Here is a 19,776-nt window from a genome sequence, read left to right on the forward strand (position 1 = left end):
AACTGAACCAGGATCCTCTGGAAGAAAATCGTTAACTTAACTCAACCAAAAAGCCATACCTCCAGCCCCCTACAACTTTCTTCTAATTGAGCCAGTTCACCCCTAAGTATTTACTCAAAACTCAGAAAGCATATGGTCATGCAAAGACATCTAAGCAAAAGTTTGAGTGGAGAGATGACTCCATAGTAAAGAAAATGCAGTGTTCTTCCAGAGGACCTGAGTTTGGTTCTAACTATAGCAGGTGGCTCACAACCCACCTGGAACTCTATGCACATAGACATAAATCAAAATAAATATTTTAAAAATTCACAAACATTTTTAATGATCAAAAACAGGAAAGATGTTATTCAGAGGTAAGTTAATAAACAAATAGATTATCACTCCGGGAAAAAAGAAAAGAGAATGAACTACTTATACATAAATAATATAGATAAACTGGCAAGTACATTTGTGAGTAGAGTCAGCCAGACTTAAAAGAACTACACGGGGCTGGGAAGACAGCTCAGTAAGTAAAGTGCTTGCTTTGCAGGCATAAGGACCTGCGTTCAAACCACAAAATACACACAAAAGGCCAAAAGCGGACTGGCAAGTGATCTCAGCACCGGGCAGGCAGAGACAAGCAGGGTTTGCTATCCAGTCAGCCTGGTCAAAATCATGAGCTCTGTGTTGGTTTGAATGGAGCTCAGGTGTTTGAACGCTTGGTCCCCAGTTGGGGGAACTCTTTAAGAAAAATTAGGAGAGGCCTTGTTGGAGCAGGTGTGTCATTGGGGGATGGCTTTGAGGTTTCAAAAGACTACTGGTCCCTGTCTCTGTCTCTCTCTGTCTCTGTGTCTCTGCCTCCCGTCCCCACCCCCACATGCTGTCTGGCGATCAGCATGTAAAGCTCACAGTTACTGCTCCAAAACCATGTCTGCCTCCTTCCTGCCATGATGATCGTGGACTAACCCTCTAACACTATATCCAAGCCCAATTAAAGGCTTTCTTTTATAAGGGTTGCTGTCATAAAGGGACACTTGCTCAACTATGTTCACAGTAGCATTATTCGCAATAGTCAGAACCTGGAAACAACTAGATGCCCCTCATCCAAAGAATGGATAAGGGAAATGTGGTACATTTACACAATGGAGTATTACTCAGCTGAAAAAAATCAAACAAACAAAAAGCAATGACCTCCTGAAATTTGCAGGCAAATGGATGGAACTAGAAAAAGGCATTCTGAGTGAGGTAGCCCAGACCCAGAAAGACAAACATGGTATGTGTTCACTCATAACTGGATATTAAGCATAAAGTATAGGATAACCAACCTACAACCCACAGTCCCTAGATAACTGGGATGGCCCAAAAACGTATCACAAGGATTTCCCTGGGAAGGGGAAATAGAAGCGCTCTCCTGAGAAAACTAGGGGCCAGGGTTGGGGGAAGTGGGGTGGAAGGGAACTTGAGGGAGCGGGTAGGATGCAGGAGGCAGGTTGCAGGTAGGTTGGAGAGGGGAGTCATGAAAGAGACTTCTGATACCAGGGAAAACCCAGGGATCCACAAGGATGACCCCAGCTAAGACTCCTAGCGGAGAGAGTGCCTGAACTGGCCATCTACTGTAATCAGATGGGTGAATACCCTAATTGTCATCGGAGAGCCTTTATCCCGTAACTAATGAAAGCAGATGCAGAGATCCACAGCCAAGCCCAGCTCTGGGAGTTCTAAAGAAAGGGAGGAGGGATTGTATGAGCCAGGCAGGACAAGGTCATGTCAGGGAGTGGAGGGCACAGAGACAGCTGACCTGAGCTCATGGGAGTTCATGGACTCTGAACCAACAGTTAGGGAGCCTGCATGGGACCGACCCAGGCCCTCTACATGTGTGTGAGAGTTGTGTAGCTTGGTCTCTTTGTAAGGCTCCTAGAAGTGAGATCAGGACCTGTCCCTGAGGCTTAGCTGGCTTTTGGTAACCTGTTTCCCATTCTGATTCCCTTGCTCAGCCTTATATAGAGGGGGGAGCTTGGTCCTGCCTCAACTTTGTGCCACGCTTTGTTCAAGCCCTCAGGAGGCCTGCCCCTTTCTGAAGGGAGAAGGAAGAGGAGGGGATGAGGAGCAGGTGGGAGTGGGGAAGGAACAGGAGGAGAAGAGAGGGGAAACTGTGGTTAGGATGTAAAATAAATGAAAAAAGTGTTAATTAAATAAAAGTGTCTCTTCACAGCAGTAGAAGAGTAACTAAGACAACTCCAAGTCAGTAGGAGACCATGTCTCAAAACTTAAGATAGACAGCAATGGAGGAAAAAACCAAGAGCAGTCTATGGCTTCTACAGGCCACACACAAACAGTCACACACATGCTGGGCATGGGGGTGCACACCTTTAATCGCAGCACTAGAGAGGCAGAAGCAGACAGATTTCTGTGAGTTCCAGGCCAGCACCCATACAAAAGAAGTACACTGTAAATTATTCTTCTGAAACTCTAGAAAATATAAACTAATCTCCAGTGACAGAAGATCTTTCCATGGTTGTTGAGGACAACGAAGGATGGAAGGAAGCGAACTTCCAAGAAGAAGATGAAAATTTGAGAAGAAAATGGATCCTTTCACTGTGGTTTTTTGTTTGTTTGTTTGTTTGGTTTTGGTTTTTTTTTTTTTTTGAGACAGTCTCATGTAGCCCAGGCTAGCCTTGAATTCACCGTGTAGTTAAGACTGGCCCTGAACTCCCAGTCCTTCTGCTTCCAGCCCTAAGAGCTAGGATGAGAGGTTTGCACCACCACCTTCTGGTCCCCTCACTCCTGATCTTGGCAATGCTTTCATAAGTACTTCCCTGGTTAAAAAAGAAAAAGAGTTATCAACACTCACACTTGAAACATGTGCAACTTTTTGCCTGTCAATTTTAGCTATATAAAGTTATGGGGTTTTCCTTTTAAGAGAAGATTATTAGATGAAATTTGGGATATATCAGTCATGAATATCTTTAAATGTGTCTCTAGAGGTCAACAAAACCTTCCTATAAAAAGTCATGTAGTACATACTTAAGGCCATAAAGTCTACTAAGAGCGCAACACCAGAGCAGACGCAGAAGAGCAGGCATGGGTCACCACAAAGGAACAAATCTGACTGCTGCTTCCAACAAAAGCTCAGGACATTGAAGTCTGAGCTTCATGTGTTGATGTGGGATGTCCTGAATAAGTGTTGCTTTTATTGGGTAATGAATAAAGCTTTTTTTTTTTTTTTTTTTTTTTTTTTGGCCAATAGCTTAACAAGAGTAAAATCAGGCAGGACATAGACAGAGGATGCAAAGTCAAGAAGACACCATGTGCCTGCTGATGAAGAACGACACCCAGAACCTTTCTGGTAGGCCACAGCCTCGTGGTAATACACAGATTAATAGAAATGGGTTATTTTAAGATATAAGAGTTACTTAATAAGAAGTTTGAGTTAATAGGCCAAACAGTGTTGTAATTAATTTAGTTTCTGGGTGATTATTCGGGTCTTGGTGAACAGGAATAAAAGAGCAGTTTCTGATTACAATGTACAACAAAATATTTATTTGCTCCCCCCTCAAATATTTAAATACGTATAAAGGTTTCTTCCTTCACAGGCCTGATAAAACATCCCCTGCTGCAAACACTGGCAGCTACCCACCTTCTCTGCTAGAGAAAACAAACTAAAACTAAGGCAGCATTCAGACTAAACCCTAGACAAGGAGACACCTTTTTGCAAAGGTGTAGTATATCAGAAAATTCTAGAAAAGCACTAGCCAACTCTCCCTAGTAATCCCAAAGCTTCAAAAATTTCAGAACACAAACAAAATGAAAATACTAAGGTTTGGTTATGGGAGGCCACTAGGATTAAGACCCAAATGTTAGAGAAGACCAGAACAGACAGTGTCTTCTGGACAGGATAGGATAGGACCATAGTGCTCACCAATGCACAACAGCTTGCATGCACAGAACCTGTAGAAGACATGTCAGTCAACTGCAGCACGCTGAGAGAAGAGGTTGATGGGGGAGCCACAGGGGATGGCTGAAGGTGAGGAACAGTAGTTTTCTTTAAGCATGTGGTCCCTAGGAAGTTGGCCATGTTCCAATGGATGTTTACACTGAGTAAATGTGTGTTTACTCTGCACACATGAGTAAATGGGGCCCAACGAATTGGATTCAGTGTGGTATTAAAAAAAAAGATTGAAGGGGGTGGAAAGGTAGATCTGGAAAGGTAGATCTGGGAAAAGTCAGAGGAAAGAGCTGAGGGTGAATATGATCAAAGTGTATTAAATGCATGTATGAAATTCTCAAAGAACTAATAAAAATTATTATATTAAAAGTCAATCATGTTGTGATTGGAAACATGGATTAGTAATTAAAAATACTGACTGCTCTTCAAGAGGACCTGGGTTCAAGTCCCAGAACTCGTATAACATCTCACAACCATCTGTAATTCCAGTCCCAGAGGATCTAATGCCCTTTTCTGACCTTCACAAACACCACACACACACACACACACACACACACACACACACATGGTCCATAGACATAAATACAGGCCAATTACCCATAAGCCAGATTAGGGAAATATGTGTTTTGAAATCATTCAACTTGCTTTTGTCTAAATCACACCAAAATTTGTATGTGCCTTTCCCAGTGACGCATGTTGCCTCAGTGGATAACGACAGAAGATGGCAATGATCTAAAGCGAGTCTCTGTCTAGGACCTGCCCTTCTTACAAATTGTGTATGATACACTCTAGAGTATACCCTGCTTCTGAGATCTCAGTGAGATCACAGGATCATGGTAACAGGGCAGGCATCTTTGTGGACTCAAAAGCAGTGTAAACTAGCTAAATGCCACTTAGCACGATTTTGGGTAGACTGGTCTCTGTTCATAGAGTGTTGATGCTTTATCTAATTTCTTATTAGCAAATGAAATTAGGCCTACCCTGAAAAGAATGGTAACTAAACAGATCGCCTATGTACCATGTATAAGATAGAACCTCCTCTAGTAATATACTCTATGACAAGAATCTTTGGCCCTATACTGCTATATAGTAAACAGCTTGTACAAGCATACATGGCCACTACTTAGACATTATCCTAAATGCTAACTAAAAGAAACACCACACATCTATTGTGGAATATTGTTTACACTGTGAAGATGAATCTTTGCCAAGATGCCTTCTGATTGGTTTAATTAAGAGCAGAATGGTCAACAGCTAGGCAGGAGGAGGTTAGGCAGGACTTCCAGGGACAGAGAGGACTCTGGGAAGAAGAAAGACAAACAAAGTAACCATCCAGACTTGGAAGAAACAGAAAGTACAAGGTAGAAGAGAGATCATGCCACATGGCAAAATGTAGATTAATATAAATTGGTTAATTTAAGTTATGAGAGCTAGTTGAGACAAGCCTAAGCTAAAGTCTGAGCTTTCATAATTGATATAAGTCTCCATGTGGTTATTTGGGAGTTGGCTGGTGGAACAGAAAAAGACTCGTTACACACATCTCTGAAAGTTACTAGGGCACCTGTAATTTGTATTCTAGAGGTGTAAAATCACCAGACCACACAGCCTGGTCTACATAGTGAATTTCAGAACAGTCAGGGCTACATAATGAGATCCTTTTCAAAAAACAAAATGAACAAAAAAAACCCTACAGAAATAAAAATTAGAGATCAATTCTAGAAATGATTAACTCAAGTTATGTTTTCCATAATCAGTTTTTGCTTCATAGCCAAAAAGCAGGAGACAGCATTTTAAAGACAATTCTAGGTTTCTTAGATATGATTATACCTAAGTATGATGCTGCCATTATCATCACTGCCATTTTGAGATGAACAATTTCAAAGTCTAAGAGGGATTTCAAAGTCTTAGGTTTCTGACTTGCTAAACTGGCCACTACATCTACAGCTCAACTGCTGTCCACTCTAGAAGGAAGTGAATAGTCACTGCACTGTGGAACTACCACCAGACACCTTCCACTGGCTACATTCAAAATAATCTATCTTCTGAAAACTGCAACACATTGGGAAAAGTCTATGTACCGACTGTATATTATAGTTCTGTAGAAAAACTGTATTTATTTGGGAAATATGCATGTTAGAGCATTTAAAGTGAAGTATCATAATTTCTGCACAGTACTTCCAAATGATGTGCCCAAGCATGTTTCTAAAAGAAGAGTAAAGCAAAGGAAGCCAAATAATAACCATAAGTGAATCTGTGGGGAAGGACTGGGGGTGCTCATTATACTAATCATTTAAGTTGTCAATAGATGAGAGATAATCAAGTCAAGAGATGGGAAGACAGGATGAGAAAATAAGTAGAACATCAGAAGTGAAGCCTAAGGACCATGGAGAGGGCTTTAGCCCTTGCTCTGTACAAATTCCTGGGCAGGAAAGTCAGTATCCCTCATAGGAGATATAAAACCAAAACACTACTAGACCTCTAAGAACTATAACCACCACAAGAGAAAAGAAACACGCTGAATATAGGCAGCATGAAGCAGAAATACTGGACCAGTATTTTGGGTAGCATAATAAATATCCTCCCACAGACAAAGGGAGACATTAGGAAAACTGATTAAGGAAACACACTTTTTAAGAAAAAAGTCAACTTTAGTCAACTGTTGACCAAGAATGGTGATAGACACCTGTACTAGGAAGGGAAAGACAAGAGGAAAAACCAACCAAGGCAACACAGAAACCATCTGAAAAAGAAAGAACACAACAGAAAAAAAAACCACAATGAAGGACTGGAGAGATGGATCAACAGTGAGGAGAACCCAAGTGTGATTCCCACCACCTACACCTGTAAGTACAACTTCAAAGGATCACCCGAGTCCTCCCCCAAGCACCTGTACGCACACATGCATACCCCTAACCACACAGGCACACATAATTAAAAAACTAAAACAATAAAGCTTATAAAAAATAATGGTTACAAAAACAGAACACTGCATTGCATTGGAAGCTCAACAAGAGGAAAGTTCCACATAGAAGCAGCGAATTGCAGGACAGCGCAGAGACAGGGGAAATAAAAGCAGAGATCCAGACAACAGGAAACAGGCAGGAAAAGTTATTAAAGGGGATATTTTAAGAATATTGATCATTAGTTTCCTCAGAATTAAAAAAAACACACACACACACATAGTCCATCTCACTCCAGGCAGAGTGGCTCTTTCCAAGAAAACAAATGATAACAAATGCTGGAGAAAAAATACAAGGAAAGAACAGCACTCAAGCACCGCTGGAGTGGATATAAATTGGTGCAGCCAATATGCAGAATGAAGGTTTTGCAAAAAAAGCTCCCATATAAGTCAGCTATACCACTTCTGGATATGTACTTGAAGGAATGGAAATCAAACTTTGTATGTTTTGTTTAATGCAGCACTATCTCCAACAGCCAAATTAAGAAACCAGCCTAAGTGTCTGACAATATGTGAATGACTAAGGAAAACATGTACACAGTGGAGTTTTACTCAGCCATCAAGAAAAATGAAATTGTGTCAGTTACTGGAAAATGGATTGAACTGGAAATCACTGTGGTAAGTGAATCACACCAGACTCAGAAAGACCAAGTTCACATTTTCTTACATATGAAAAAAACCTAGATTTAAACTGCTACATATACATGCATTTGTGTGTGCCATGAAACCAGAGAGAGGACCATGAGAGGGGAAGAGATCTGAAACAGAATGTTGGAGAAATAGAAGGTAATGGAATTCATATGACTTGAGTATCAGAGGAGGAGACTGTTGGGGGAAAAGAATTGAACCATCAAGAGAGCAGGGGAGCAGGGGAGAACAGGGCCAAATTAGACAAAGTATAATAATGACACACGTGTAAGACTACATACATCCAACCAACAAACTACTAAGTAAAACAACAGCAAAACCCAAGCCAGCTTCTCTGGTTCTAAACTATGCATCTTCATGGGGTCAGATTTTCTTCATCAATTTCTGACATCAGCCAAAATAAAATACTGAATATAAAAGCAGATATGAGACTATGACATTTACCCAATAAGCTAGAAATAAAATAGATTTATAAAAATGCAAGAAAGTTACTTTTTTCAGGAAATGTTTTTATGCCTGAAAATTCTATTATTGTCCTAAGAAATGTCATTTACGTTCATGTGTATTAGTCTTGTTATCTTAAAGATTCAAAAGATATAGTTATGTTTAATAAAAGAAAGAAAATGACGTAGTGAAATCCTTTGCTTTTTATGTTAGCTTTAAGAATTGTTGAAAAGACTAAAGATACATAAGAACTGATATTGGAAGAGTTTAAAAAGAGGGGCACTGTGCTTTAAAAACTAAAACCTTTTTAAATGTGATCCTTTGTAATATGCATACCTAATAATATGCCCTCAAATATATAAGTAGTATTAAAATGCTAATAGAAGAGCGAAATAGAGACCAATCAACGAAGACTTAAATGTTTTACCCCTTTCAGAGACTCAGAGGCAAAGCATTTTATAAGAGCAAAACATGCAGCTCTAAATAACACATTCAAAATCTTCAAGCAAGTAAACACACAAATAGCTCCATACTGATAAGATTTTATAAATTATTTTTCACTATGTAAGAGAAAATAACCACACACTTGAATAAAGTCTCAGTAAACTGAAGGACTTGGTATCACAGAAATTATTTTCTCTGCACATAATATCAAAAACCATTATAGAAACAAAGTTTCAACAAATTCACCTACAGATAGAACTTGTTAAAAAGGAAAACATAAGGGAAAAATTTAAAGCTACACAGAGACAACTACAACAGCAAAATCACATCAAAAGTCTTAACTAGCTCCTGCACTACTAAGGGAAAATGGATACCTTCAGATACATACTTTTGTTTATTCTTTTTTAATGGAATAATGTTTATTCCTATTTTTATATTGGGGAAGATTCGTAAACCATATATATAAAATATATATATATATTTTAATATATATATTAAAATAACCTAAACTTCAGTAATTAGGTATAATTAAGATTTTAAGATTTTGGCTTATTTCCTTTTTCTCATGGTGTGAAAATACTTGCAAATCACTTACTTCTTATGAGTGTGCATGTATGTGTAGGCATGTACAGACGACTGTGTGTTTCTTTCTCTTTCTTTTTTCTTGAATTTTTTAGCTTTATTTACTTTATGTGTCAGTCTTTTGCCATCATGTATATCTGTGTGCCACATGACTGACTTGATGTCTGAGGTCAGAAGGGAACATGGGATGCCCTGTAACTGGAGTTACATATGATACGTGAGCCACATGTATGTGCTGGGAACCGAACCAGGATCCCTTACAGGAGTCACTACTGAGCATCTCTCCAACAACCTTCACCTCTTTTGGCACTGAAATGAACAGATACTTCCTTGAAAGCCACTTGAACAAAACATGGAAAAATTCAAAAATATATTTGAAGCCCAGAACTATAGCTAAGTGGTAGAAACCTTGACTAGTACACATCTAATACACTCAAATCCTTGGTATTACCAATCTGTCCTTTTTCAAATATCCACCCAATGCCTGCTGTGCCCTCCAAATCCACATTCATGAAGGTCAAAATGATAAATTAAAACCTAAAAGAAAAGTCCCACCAGGAATTAGCACACTCACGTTTCTCATTTGGTAGGCTTGCCCAGTAAGCCTACCAAACCTCTAACCTAAGGACACCTTAAAAGAGATACCATGATTCCTTCATTAAACCGATGTAAAAAGAAATCAATAGACCCTGGAACCAAGCATCTCTCTCTTACCAAAGACTGGGCACTGTTACCTTCAGACCCTTCTATTCTGAAATCCATTTGTGTGACATTAACTACACCCTCTCTGTGTGATATTGAGACCCATAAGAACAAAACATATTTGATAACAAGTACCTGATAGGGTAGGTCAGCCATTCTTAAGTAGGTTTCCATTTTCAGACAGAAAGGAGATAAGCTGGGGACCCCATTATTAGGTCTTGCGAACTGATGTAAAATAATAGCATCCTTGGAGTCAAGCTCTTGCTGTTTCCTGTCAAAACCAAAACAGAAATAAAGAACAGCCTGCATGCTAGCTTTCTGTTGTTGCCTTAGGGCCTCAAGGGAACCCTGCAGGGTTGGAGTCCTCCATGAAGAAGCAGAAGTGTGTGTGCAGGTCTTACCTCATCCCGTGTTTAGAGAACAGAAGCATAGTGGACATGCAAGAGGTTCTTAAACACTCTGAAATGACTATGACCCAGTGGCTCTGGGAAGTCACTACAAATCAACTTGCTTCCATTACATGCAGCCTATGGGCAAGAGGATTACCTTCAGGTTTCCTCCAAGAGGAGGCATTTTGGGTTTACTGTGTGTTCCACCTGATTCTGCACCATTCTGATTTCATAGGTATTATCTCATTTAATTTTCAAAGCAACCTTATGATGTAGATATATTGCATATATTTTATGGATGCAAGTTCTAGAAGGTGAGCATAGTACGTCAGGCCCTTAATGCTAGCTCTCAGGAGGCTGAAACAGAAGGATCACACAGTTATGGCCTGCCTGAGCTACAGAGAATGCTGGGTACAGAGACAGTCACGTTGCTAGTACATTGCAGAACTGGACAGAGCCTATGTGCCTGCCTTATACAATACATTGGAACAGACCCTTCCCAATAAAATGAGGTGATAACTGGATGGGTATTCTGTGGCATGATGCATATCTACAGGGAGTCTGATACCAAACAGTCTGTTTATTTTTCTATATTGATAATCACCAGGATTAAATAAAACAGTATCTGTAAACATTTAGTAAGCTATTAAGCACTAAAAGTGTGGAGGAATTTATTCTCACATGACAAGATATGGCCTTGTTCACATACAAACTCTTCCCAGTTCACCAAATCTGACTCAATAAACTCCACAAAAACCTATTACAATTCCATCTTTTTGTCTGCCTAGCTTTTCCTAGTCAGAGGAACTCCATTTTCAAGGCTTGACCCTCCCTAAGCTTCTACTTTCCTCTACACATTCCAGCTTAATTCCGCACCGACTTCTGGCCAAGCAGGCATGGCTTGTCACCTTTACTGCATGGAGCTCAGCAGCTTCAGCATCTCCACTTTCTAAAACAAGTTCTCTTCAGGTTCACCAGCCAGGGGCCTAGTCAATTTAAAGAACCAAGAATGACTCATTCTGAAATTATAAGCCAAAAAATTAAAATATTTACTATAAAACAAAGGTTTTCCTTTATAGGAAATGTGTGGGAGGGCATGTATTAAAATCCAGGACTTATTTGGACTATTGGTAGACAACACAAACTCTTCAATTCACAACTGACTTTACCCAATAAAATAATCCACAATACAGGGTAGTGTTTTTGTGTAAATTAGCAGGGCAAATTTTAAGAACTAAAAGGCGATAAGTATGAAATCCTCTGCCCTACTGGCCAGAAGAGTTGAATTCTAAAGATTCACTTAGGCATCTCATAGTCAAAATAGATGCTGGTCAGGAGCCAGCGTGCTAATGACTTTATAGACATGATCCATATTAGCCTACTTAACTCTGATAATAGCACTCTAAAGTGGGGACTCTTAAGGTTTAAATTTGGGACACCACTCTAACATTTTATAGTAGATAGGAAACTTGAAAGTCAGAATGTAATTTGCCCAAGGAACACCAATTTCGGATCAAGTCGGTCAGGCCAAGCCTGGTGGTAGACCCCAACTATTCAGAAGGCAAGAAAACTACAAGTTCAAGACCAGCCTAGGCAACTGAGCTAGACCATGTCTCAAAAACAAAAACAAAAAAAGGAAAGAAAGAAAGAAAGAAAGGAAGGAAGGAAGGGAGGGAAGGAGGGAGGGAGGGAGGGAGGGAAGGAGGGAGGGAGGGAGGGAGGGAGAGAGGGAGAGAGGGAGAGAGGAAAGAAGGAAGGAAGGAAGGAAGGAAGGAAGGAAGGAAGGAAGGAAGGAAGGAAGGAAGGAAAAGAGAAAAATGTCAAAAGTGGAGTGAGGTGAGGACATAGCTCAGCGCTGGGTTATTTGGCTTCCACAGGTGGAACACTGGGTCCAACCCCTAGTACAAATGAAAAAAATATATATATTATGTATCAAGTTTGAAATAACTCTAGATCCCAAAAGTCCAAAGGAAAGAAAACTGGCAATTCCTTGGTTAGTTCTACTAACCCAGCCAGCGCGACTCAGCTCGCTAGGGATGGCTAATCTTTACAGAATGTCCGTAGGACAAACTGTCCTAAGTAGTTCACATGCATTTACATATTAAGTCAAGTGGATAAGGAAGTATATTTCTACTGTATAGATGATACTAATTAAGAAGTTATCAGCATCAACAGTGTCTGGTTGGCTAAATGCAGAACCAAATTTGAACCCAAATAATCCGGCTGCTCCATAGGCCTTCTATTTGTCAGGACCCAACCAATAGTTTAGGGTCCGATAGATGGGTTGCTTCCTGCGCAGTTTGTTTCATACAATGACCTTAGAGTGAGATCTGAAAAGAGAAGCAGGCCAGGTGGCCCACCTAATAAGGGACTAACTAGTTCCTGCCCTGCTCTGAGGACACCGCAGATGATCATGCCTCTGTGACGGGCATGAGTCACTTGTGCAGATCAGATAGGGACCCTTCAGCTGGAGGACCAAAGCGCAAATGAGCCCCTGGGAATGAAGACATTGTTTAGTCATTCCGTTTACAAGCAAATAATCCAGATGCTTGAGTGAATTTATTATAGATGCCAGGCCATCTCCACTTGAGGAACACAAAGGGTTACGACAATAATCATTCACAAATATAACAGTCGGGACAATACAGATACCCAAAATAATATCCCAGACAAGCACCTATGCTTCCCCCTAGAAATAAATATGTTCGTTATACTCCTTAATTAGGCTTCTTCAGTGGCCTGACAACTTCATTCTCTCCTGAGACAAAGTCACTGACTAAGGTTAACCTGGGCAGCAGAAAGTCCAGGCACGGGAGGGAAGACTTGCGAGCTGCCAATGAACGACAGTGGGAACATTTTACGCCATGTTTTCCTCCCACACATTTCAGGCTTTGATTTGTTTCTCTGCCTACTCTGTACAGACAGGTGAAGCTCAGATCACACAGCAAGTGGACGTTTCCCTATCTGTGCCCTCTGCAGCCTGTCTTCAGGGCTCCGGTCTGTCCCTTATCTCTCTGCTCTTGGAAACTGGCAGAACGTTGCCTCTCCACCACAGGCCTGTCTTCCTAGGAAATGCCCCTGTTCTCCTCCTCTCTCCCGCAACAAAACACCTCAAAGTGAGCCCTTTCTCACAAGCAGCCAGGCTCCATATTGGAACCTGAGCCTCACTCCTGTTTCTGCTTGTGCTTGGGCAGGTTCCTTAACCTCACTCGACTCTTGAGTGGTAGTTGTTGAAGATACTTGCAGTCGCACGCAGAGTCCTACCAAGTTCCTAAAACTTTGGCAGCCTTCTTTCAGCTTGTAGTATAATAAGGTTTATCAATTCATGTCTCAAGAAATAAAAGTAAATGAACAGGGGTCTTAAAACATCTCGATTCAGGGAAGCATCCAGAGCTGAGATTTGTGGTCACCATAACCGGGAAGGACCTAACGTGGGCAGAGGACTTAAGAGTGTCCAGGATCCTAAGCTTCCAGGGCGTGGTCTTTTCCAAAGTGAGCTCCCAAGGTCCCATTATTTATGCAAGGTCATCTAGGCCACATTTTAGATTCAATTATATGGAGCCTTCACTGTCCACAACTGAGAAAATGCTGGGAAGCTGCATGGCATGGTGCAGGAACAGCCCTCACAGGCTGTGGATTGAAATAGAGCCGGGAAACAAATAGGTACGGTTTAAAGTGCCGCAGAGTGTGTGCCAGCTCTCTATGTGGACAGAACCTGACTTGAAATAGAGTTCTAAGGTGGCATACATGGGGAGTAATCTTGGAGACATTTCACTTTAAAACTTTTGTATTTGGTTCAAGTAGATTCGACACAATGCGCTAAATGAGATGTGGCGAGCTTAAACCTCTCAGTCTTCCACTGTGGCTAAATAATATGAAAACCAACACAATTTCTCAGACCTAGCTGATTTCTGACCCTCTCAGAACCAACAAACAGTGTGAACACTGTCGGGCTATCACAGCGTCCTCCTGGAGCGCCCGTCAGCCCACTGGCGGTTACCAGCCACTTTATAACCTAGCACTGTGCACCTCTACTCCCTATATTCTAGTCACCATGCCTCTGGGGAAAGTGGTGTTAGCACATCCTTGCCCCTCCAGAAAAACACTGGGCAGAAGAGAAATGCTCAACTACTGAAAACTGTTCTGCCTCCAATAATCCTCAGTGACTGGGGACCCAAATGCGGGGAAATTTCAGCCATAAACGGACGTATCAGTTAACCAAAGCCTGTCTCGGTATCCTGTGGTATCACTTTCTCCGCTAAAGAGCTATGGGACTAGCAGGTCCAACACCAGGGGCCTCCGTTTATTGTTAAGTCTCAAGTCAGCCCTGTACACATTCTGCGGCAGGCAGCCATGAAACTGTTTACAGCCCAGGGAGACTCCCTGTTATGGCAAGTACCCCATGTGCTAATGCTCCCCTCAGATCTGCTACCGTGCACACAATGGCATTTAAACCTGAAGGCACTTACAGTTCCATACCAGAGAAGCAGGTAAGCAGGTTAAGGCTGCCTCAAAACTGAACAAGGGCTACTTAGCCAAGCATCTTAAACAGCGACAGGAGGTTCCCAGCTTCTGCAGCTGCAGCCTCTTAATGATGTTGACATTTAGTGAGGAGTAAGGGAGAACTAACCTTTTATGTAGAGATGAGGTTAATACTTAATATTCCAGCATTGTTACCCATAAACCAATTAGGCGTTTATAAAAGTGTACCTTCGTATTTCTGCAGAGCTTCATTCTACTGTTGCAAAGGCATTGATTGCAGTTAGAATCTTTCTATGGGGCTTTAACAGACTGTTTTGATCCATAGCACGAGTGACTCACGGCACTTTGCTTTTAGCATCCAAACGCTAGAAGGCAAATGCTTTCCCCTCCCAATTTAATTCTCCCATCAACTCTAAATGGCCCCTCACAAGTGGCCAGGTGACCATGAAACCCTTAGAGGAAGGATGAGAGAGGACGCTTGGATCTTTAGGCAGCAGGACAGAGGGGCTGGTCCCGGACCCCCCTTCGCGCCAGCCCTGCCTGGGCCAGGTGTCCCTGTCGGCACCCGGCGCCCGCGTGCGGGGTCCCTCTCTGCGGCTCACCTAATGACCAGGAGTTCGTGGAGCAGATACGCAGCCGCGGCCAGCAGAGCTCCCCCGGTCAAATAAAGGGTTTTCTTCCACCAGGGATCCGAGCCCAGCCCTGCCATGATCCCACCGTAATCCTGCAAAGGGAAAGCGATGATGTCCCCATAAAAGGAGAAGGGCTCCTCGGACCCGGCCCACCAGCCGAAGAAAGAGATGCTCTGGTTCCAGCTCAGGTCCACCACGCACGGCCTGGACGAGGCAAAGCCAACCCCCCAGTGCATGCTGCGCGGCTGGCTCCGGGCGCCCCTCCCAGGGCCCTCGCAGCCCGCATGGGAAAGGGCCGGCGCCCGGTCGGGCTCAGCGGTGCGCGGGGGGCGCTGGCGACAGCGGCGGCTGCAGAAGGGCGCGGACAGCAGACGGAGGACCGGGCTGGCGGGGCCCCGGAGCCCTAAGAGGCAGCGGCGGCCGCCGGCCTCCCTGGCCGAGGCCTCTCGCAGCCGCTCTTTGTGTCGGCGCGTGGAAAGAGCCACGTGATGTCATTGCTCCCCTGGGCCGGGCAACAGAGGCGGGATAAAGTCACCTACCCCACGCCCTGCCCCCCGCCCCGCATCTCGGCGATGCTCTGCCTCCGTTTGCTCGGGGACAGCTGCAGGGCTGGCCACCGGGGCTCGGGGAGGCGGGTGGCCTGGGAGGCTGTGACTGCGGCTAGGCCGAGTCCGCAGCCGCCGCCCTCGGTGCCGCCCGTTCCCGCAGGCGCGGTGCGGGGCGGGAGCGGGACTCACCTGCCCTGAGCTGCCGGCCGGAAGCGTCAGGCGGGGGCAGGTTAAGATCGGGAGAGTCTGGCCATCAGGAAACCTCTGCTCGCCTTGCTTAAAGCGCTCAGGGAGGCACAGACACCTAGGTTTGGGCACGGTGCCGACGAAGAGCTGTCTGTCTTGACAAATAACAGCAGAAAGTACTCTAGGTGAGAAATCTCCCCTCTGACTGCTTGTCTTTGCCCCTCAGAAACTGTTAACAAGGATATCACTGAAGCATGCTTTCAGTGATATTCTCCTTCCCCTTTGGTGCAGAACATTTGTAAAAATAAGCAACTGTGTATTCAATGGTTTCCCCTACCCTGGATAACACTGAGGAGATTATTAGGAACTGAATTTAGGGCCTTATACATACATACACGGTAGGCAAGTTCTCTACCGACAAGCTATGTTCCCAGCCCTTTAATTCCTTGAGCGCAGAGAACAAGACCGTGCTTTATAGAAGTTTGTGATTTGTGCATGAATTCTAGCCAAAGCATGGGCAGTTTTAGTTTAAAAGAAATAAAGTTAAACTTTTAAAAACGTAAGATTCTTCACAATTAAAATGCAGGTATGAATTTAAGAACATATTCGTCCCCCAAGACAATAGAAACTGGGGTGGTGATGAAGGGCCTCCCATGTTCTGGACTTCGCCCCTTTAAAGGAAGCAGGTAGTCCAGCCGTGCTAGAAATAATCATTGTTTGCCCCCAGAAACAGGGAAGTAGTTCCTAGCCAGGTTGACATGAATTTCAGGGGTTCCTTTCCCCATCCCGCAAAGCCATTCACACAGCTCCTCTGCTGTTCCCTGTGGCATATTGAAAATCATGGGAAAGTTACTGAGTATTTCCTGATCTTTGACTCAAATATGGTTTAAATGTTCATGATACTCTACAGTGGGTGTCTTTAAGAAGCAAGTAGAGTCAAGTAGAATCTCACAAGAGAGGGCTGGACGGTGGAGGCACACGCCTTTACTCCCAGCACTCGGGAGGTGGAGGCAGGTGGATCTCTGTGAGTTCAAGGCCAGCCTGGTCTACAAGAGCTAGTTCCAGGACAGGCACAGAAACTACACAGAGAAACCTTGTCTCAAATAAACCGAAAAAAAAAAAAATCTCACAAGAAAAACCAAAAGAGCATCTTAATCTGATGCAGGTTAAATCTAAGCATGCCATAGAAGACAAAAGATTATTATTACTATAGCCAAATATGTTGAAAGGAGACAGTCAACTCTAAAAAGCCAACACACTAAGAATCAAGTAAAGTTTGAGAGAATAAGGAAAGCAGAGACAACCATTAAGCCAACAGCTATGCAAGCTCTGCAAGCCTTCAGCCAGCTTTTCATCCAAGGTTCACCTAAATCTCACGGAGAAAAAGCATCTGCACAGAGGATCGCAGTCCACCTACAGTGAGAAGGCAACCCAGGGCTCAGGGCCGAGATTCAACCAGGTGGTGAGCCCCACAGAAGGAAGTGAAACAGCTAAATAGGCCTTTGATCCCAGCACTTCGGAGGCAGAAGCAGGAAGATCTGTCTCAGTTCAGGTCCATCCTGGTCTACAGAAGGAGTGAGTTCTAGGACAGCCAGGGCTACACAGAGAAGCCCTGACTAGAAAAAAAAAGAAGGTAATAAATAAATAAATAAATAGCTAAACAGAATTTGGGTTAACCAAAGAGCTAGGGAGACTGAGTCTTTAAAGAACGGCTTCTTAAGACCCAGTGGACACTCAGATCCTAGAGGTGACTGGCAGTAGCTGTGTGGTCCTATCTCATCTGAAGGCAGACGGTGTAGAAGCTAAGCATGAGCTATCACACTTCTCCTAGGTTCTATCAGTCACTGGGATGGTTTGAAGATCCTAGGGTTGTAACCAGCACCTTTATTCCATCCCTACCATTATCACAACTGAGTTTGCCAGCTTTGCTGTTTCCTAGTGGTAAAAAGAATGGAATACACCTCTGGGTATTCCAGGGTGGAAACATGGCATTCTGATCTTCTCCAAAAAATAGAAAACTTCATACTATTGTCTCCTCCCTTAAGAGTTAATTCGCCTGGGCCTGTCAATCACTTGGTCAAGAGACCAGCTCCTCAGGAAGATGGATGCTAGCACTGATAAAATTTCCCGGGAACTCCTACTGGCTATTTTTAAGTTTGTCTGTGAACAAGACTAAGAACCCAAAAAGGGAGTCTTAATTTCCCCGATAATAGCATTAAAATCACACTTGGTTCATAACTGGTAAGTATTTTTCTTTTCCAAGCTTTTTGTTTCTCAAAATTAACTTACATCAAGGTGTTGAAAGGGGAAGGAACTAATTAACCCAACACCACCTGTCTATGTGGTATTATACTACATAATTTTTCAAAAAAAAACCTTCTTTTTTTGTTTTTTTTGTTTTTGTTTTTTGTTTTGTTTTGTTTTGTTTTTCAAGACAGGGTTTCCCTGGCTGTCCTGGAATTAGGTCTTGTAGACCATGCTGGCCTCAAACACACAGAGATCCATCTGTCTCTGCCTCCCAAGTGCTGGGTTTAAAGGCATGTGTGCCACCACTACCCGGCCAAAACAAACTTTCTTAGACAAATGTTTTCACCCATCTTACAAAGAAACCAAATCCCCAGAAGAACAATGAACTACCCAGTTCCAGAAGCTTGTAGCAATAGAGTCAGTGTCAAAACCCAAAGAACCCTGTGAATTATCCATCACTTGTATTGCCATTTATAGCATACATGGGTGCTGGCGCACTGTCTGCAGTATTGAAGGAATACTTCTGCTACAATCCGAATCGTGTCTAAATTGAATGACTAGGAAACCTCAGTTACATTGTCCTACAGTTACATCATCACCTCTTCCATGACAGCTGGCCAAGAGAAAACCAAACAAGTTTCCCAAACTCTCAGATGTATGTAGTGTATGTATATAGCCAGGTGTGTGTGTGTGTGTGTGTGTGTGTGTGTGTGTGTGTGTGTGTGTGTGTAGAATTTTCCATTCAAGGCCACCTGCTCTTCAAAAAAGAAACCAGCTCATGTATCGCCTGTGAGTCAGTCATGACACTCAAATAAATGACAAGTAGGTCACACCAGTGCTTCTCAAACACTTCTGTGCACATGAATTATGGGAAAGCTTGTTACAGTATAAATTTGGAGTGTGTTTTGAGGAACACAGGGGTTCTGCCTCTCTAACACGTTTCCAGGTGATACCAGACGGTCTAAATGGCAGTTCTCCATACCACTAACTCAGAAGGAATTCAGAACTCTGAGGACTAGAAGCATTCCTGGGCATATGGTTCCTCATCAACCCCACTAGGGCACACTGGTTTTTAGGAGTTTGACCATTACATACAGATAAAGGGATTGGGCAGGAATCGAATCAGAAATTTAAAAACTGTACCAAGACTCTAGAAGAACAATTGTGGCAGAGGTAATGCATAACTGACCCCTGAAGTACTGAGCTGAGGGAGGAAGCCTTGGGACAATAGAGAAACTTAAGGAAGAGAGTAGGAGAAAAGGGGATATATAAGAAGTGCGTTATCTTGTCTCTACTTCCCTGCCTAAGCAGCTAAAGATCTGGCAGATTTTTCAGGCCTAATCAAATGAGCAAGATGGGCAGTTTATTTATGTTAGGAAATTTCTCATAATGATACACTTCTCATTTTAAAATACAATTTTTATACTTAAAGTATTTAAGACCTTGCTACTGTAACAAGTAGATGTGAAACAATCCTTTTGCTCATTGTAAATAATTAAATGTATTATGCTATTTTATTAAAATGTCTATGTATTATTCAGCAATAAATAATTTATTTGATAATGTTCTTCTGAGTTTTATTGTAAGG

The 19,776-nt window shown here is 42.7% G+C and overlaps 1 protein-coding gene across 1 annotated transcript in view; it reads right to left on the minus strand.

Moving 5' to 3' along the window:
- The window catches only part of Faxc (failed axon connections homolog, metaxin like GST domain containing), a 70,379-nt gene extending 54,525 nt beyond the window's left edge, over positions 1–15,854 (minus strand). Inside the window, exons 1-2 of the mRNA XM_048420692.3 lie at positions 15,178–15,854; positions 9,840–9,975 (exon numbers count right to left, since the gene is read on the minus strand). Of these exons, the coding sequence (XP_048276649.1) occupies positions 9,840–9,975; positions 15,178–15,443 (402 nt within the window). The 5' untranslated portion in view covers positions 15,444–15,854. The remainder of the gene's footprint in view (positions 1–9,839; positions 9,976–15,177) is intronic.
- Positions 15,855–19,776: the final 3,922 nt, after the last annotated feature.

The sequence above is a fragment of the Myodes glareolus genome, chromosome 16, assembly GCF_982192425.1.
Source record: "Myodes glareolus chromosome 16, mMyoGla1.1, whole genome shotgun sequence".
Taxonomy (NCBI): Eukaryota; Metazoa; Chordata; class Mammalia; order Rodentia; family Cricetidae; genus Myodes; species Myodes glareolus.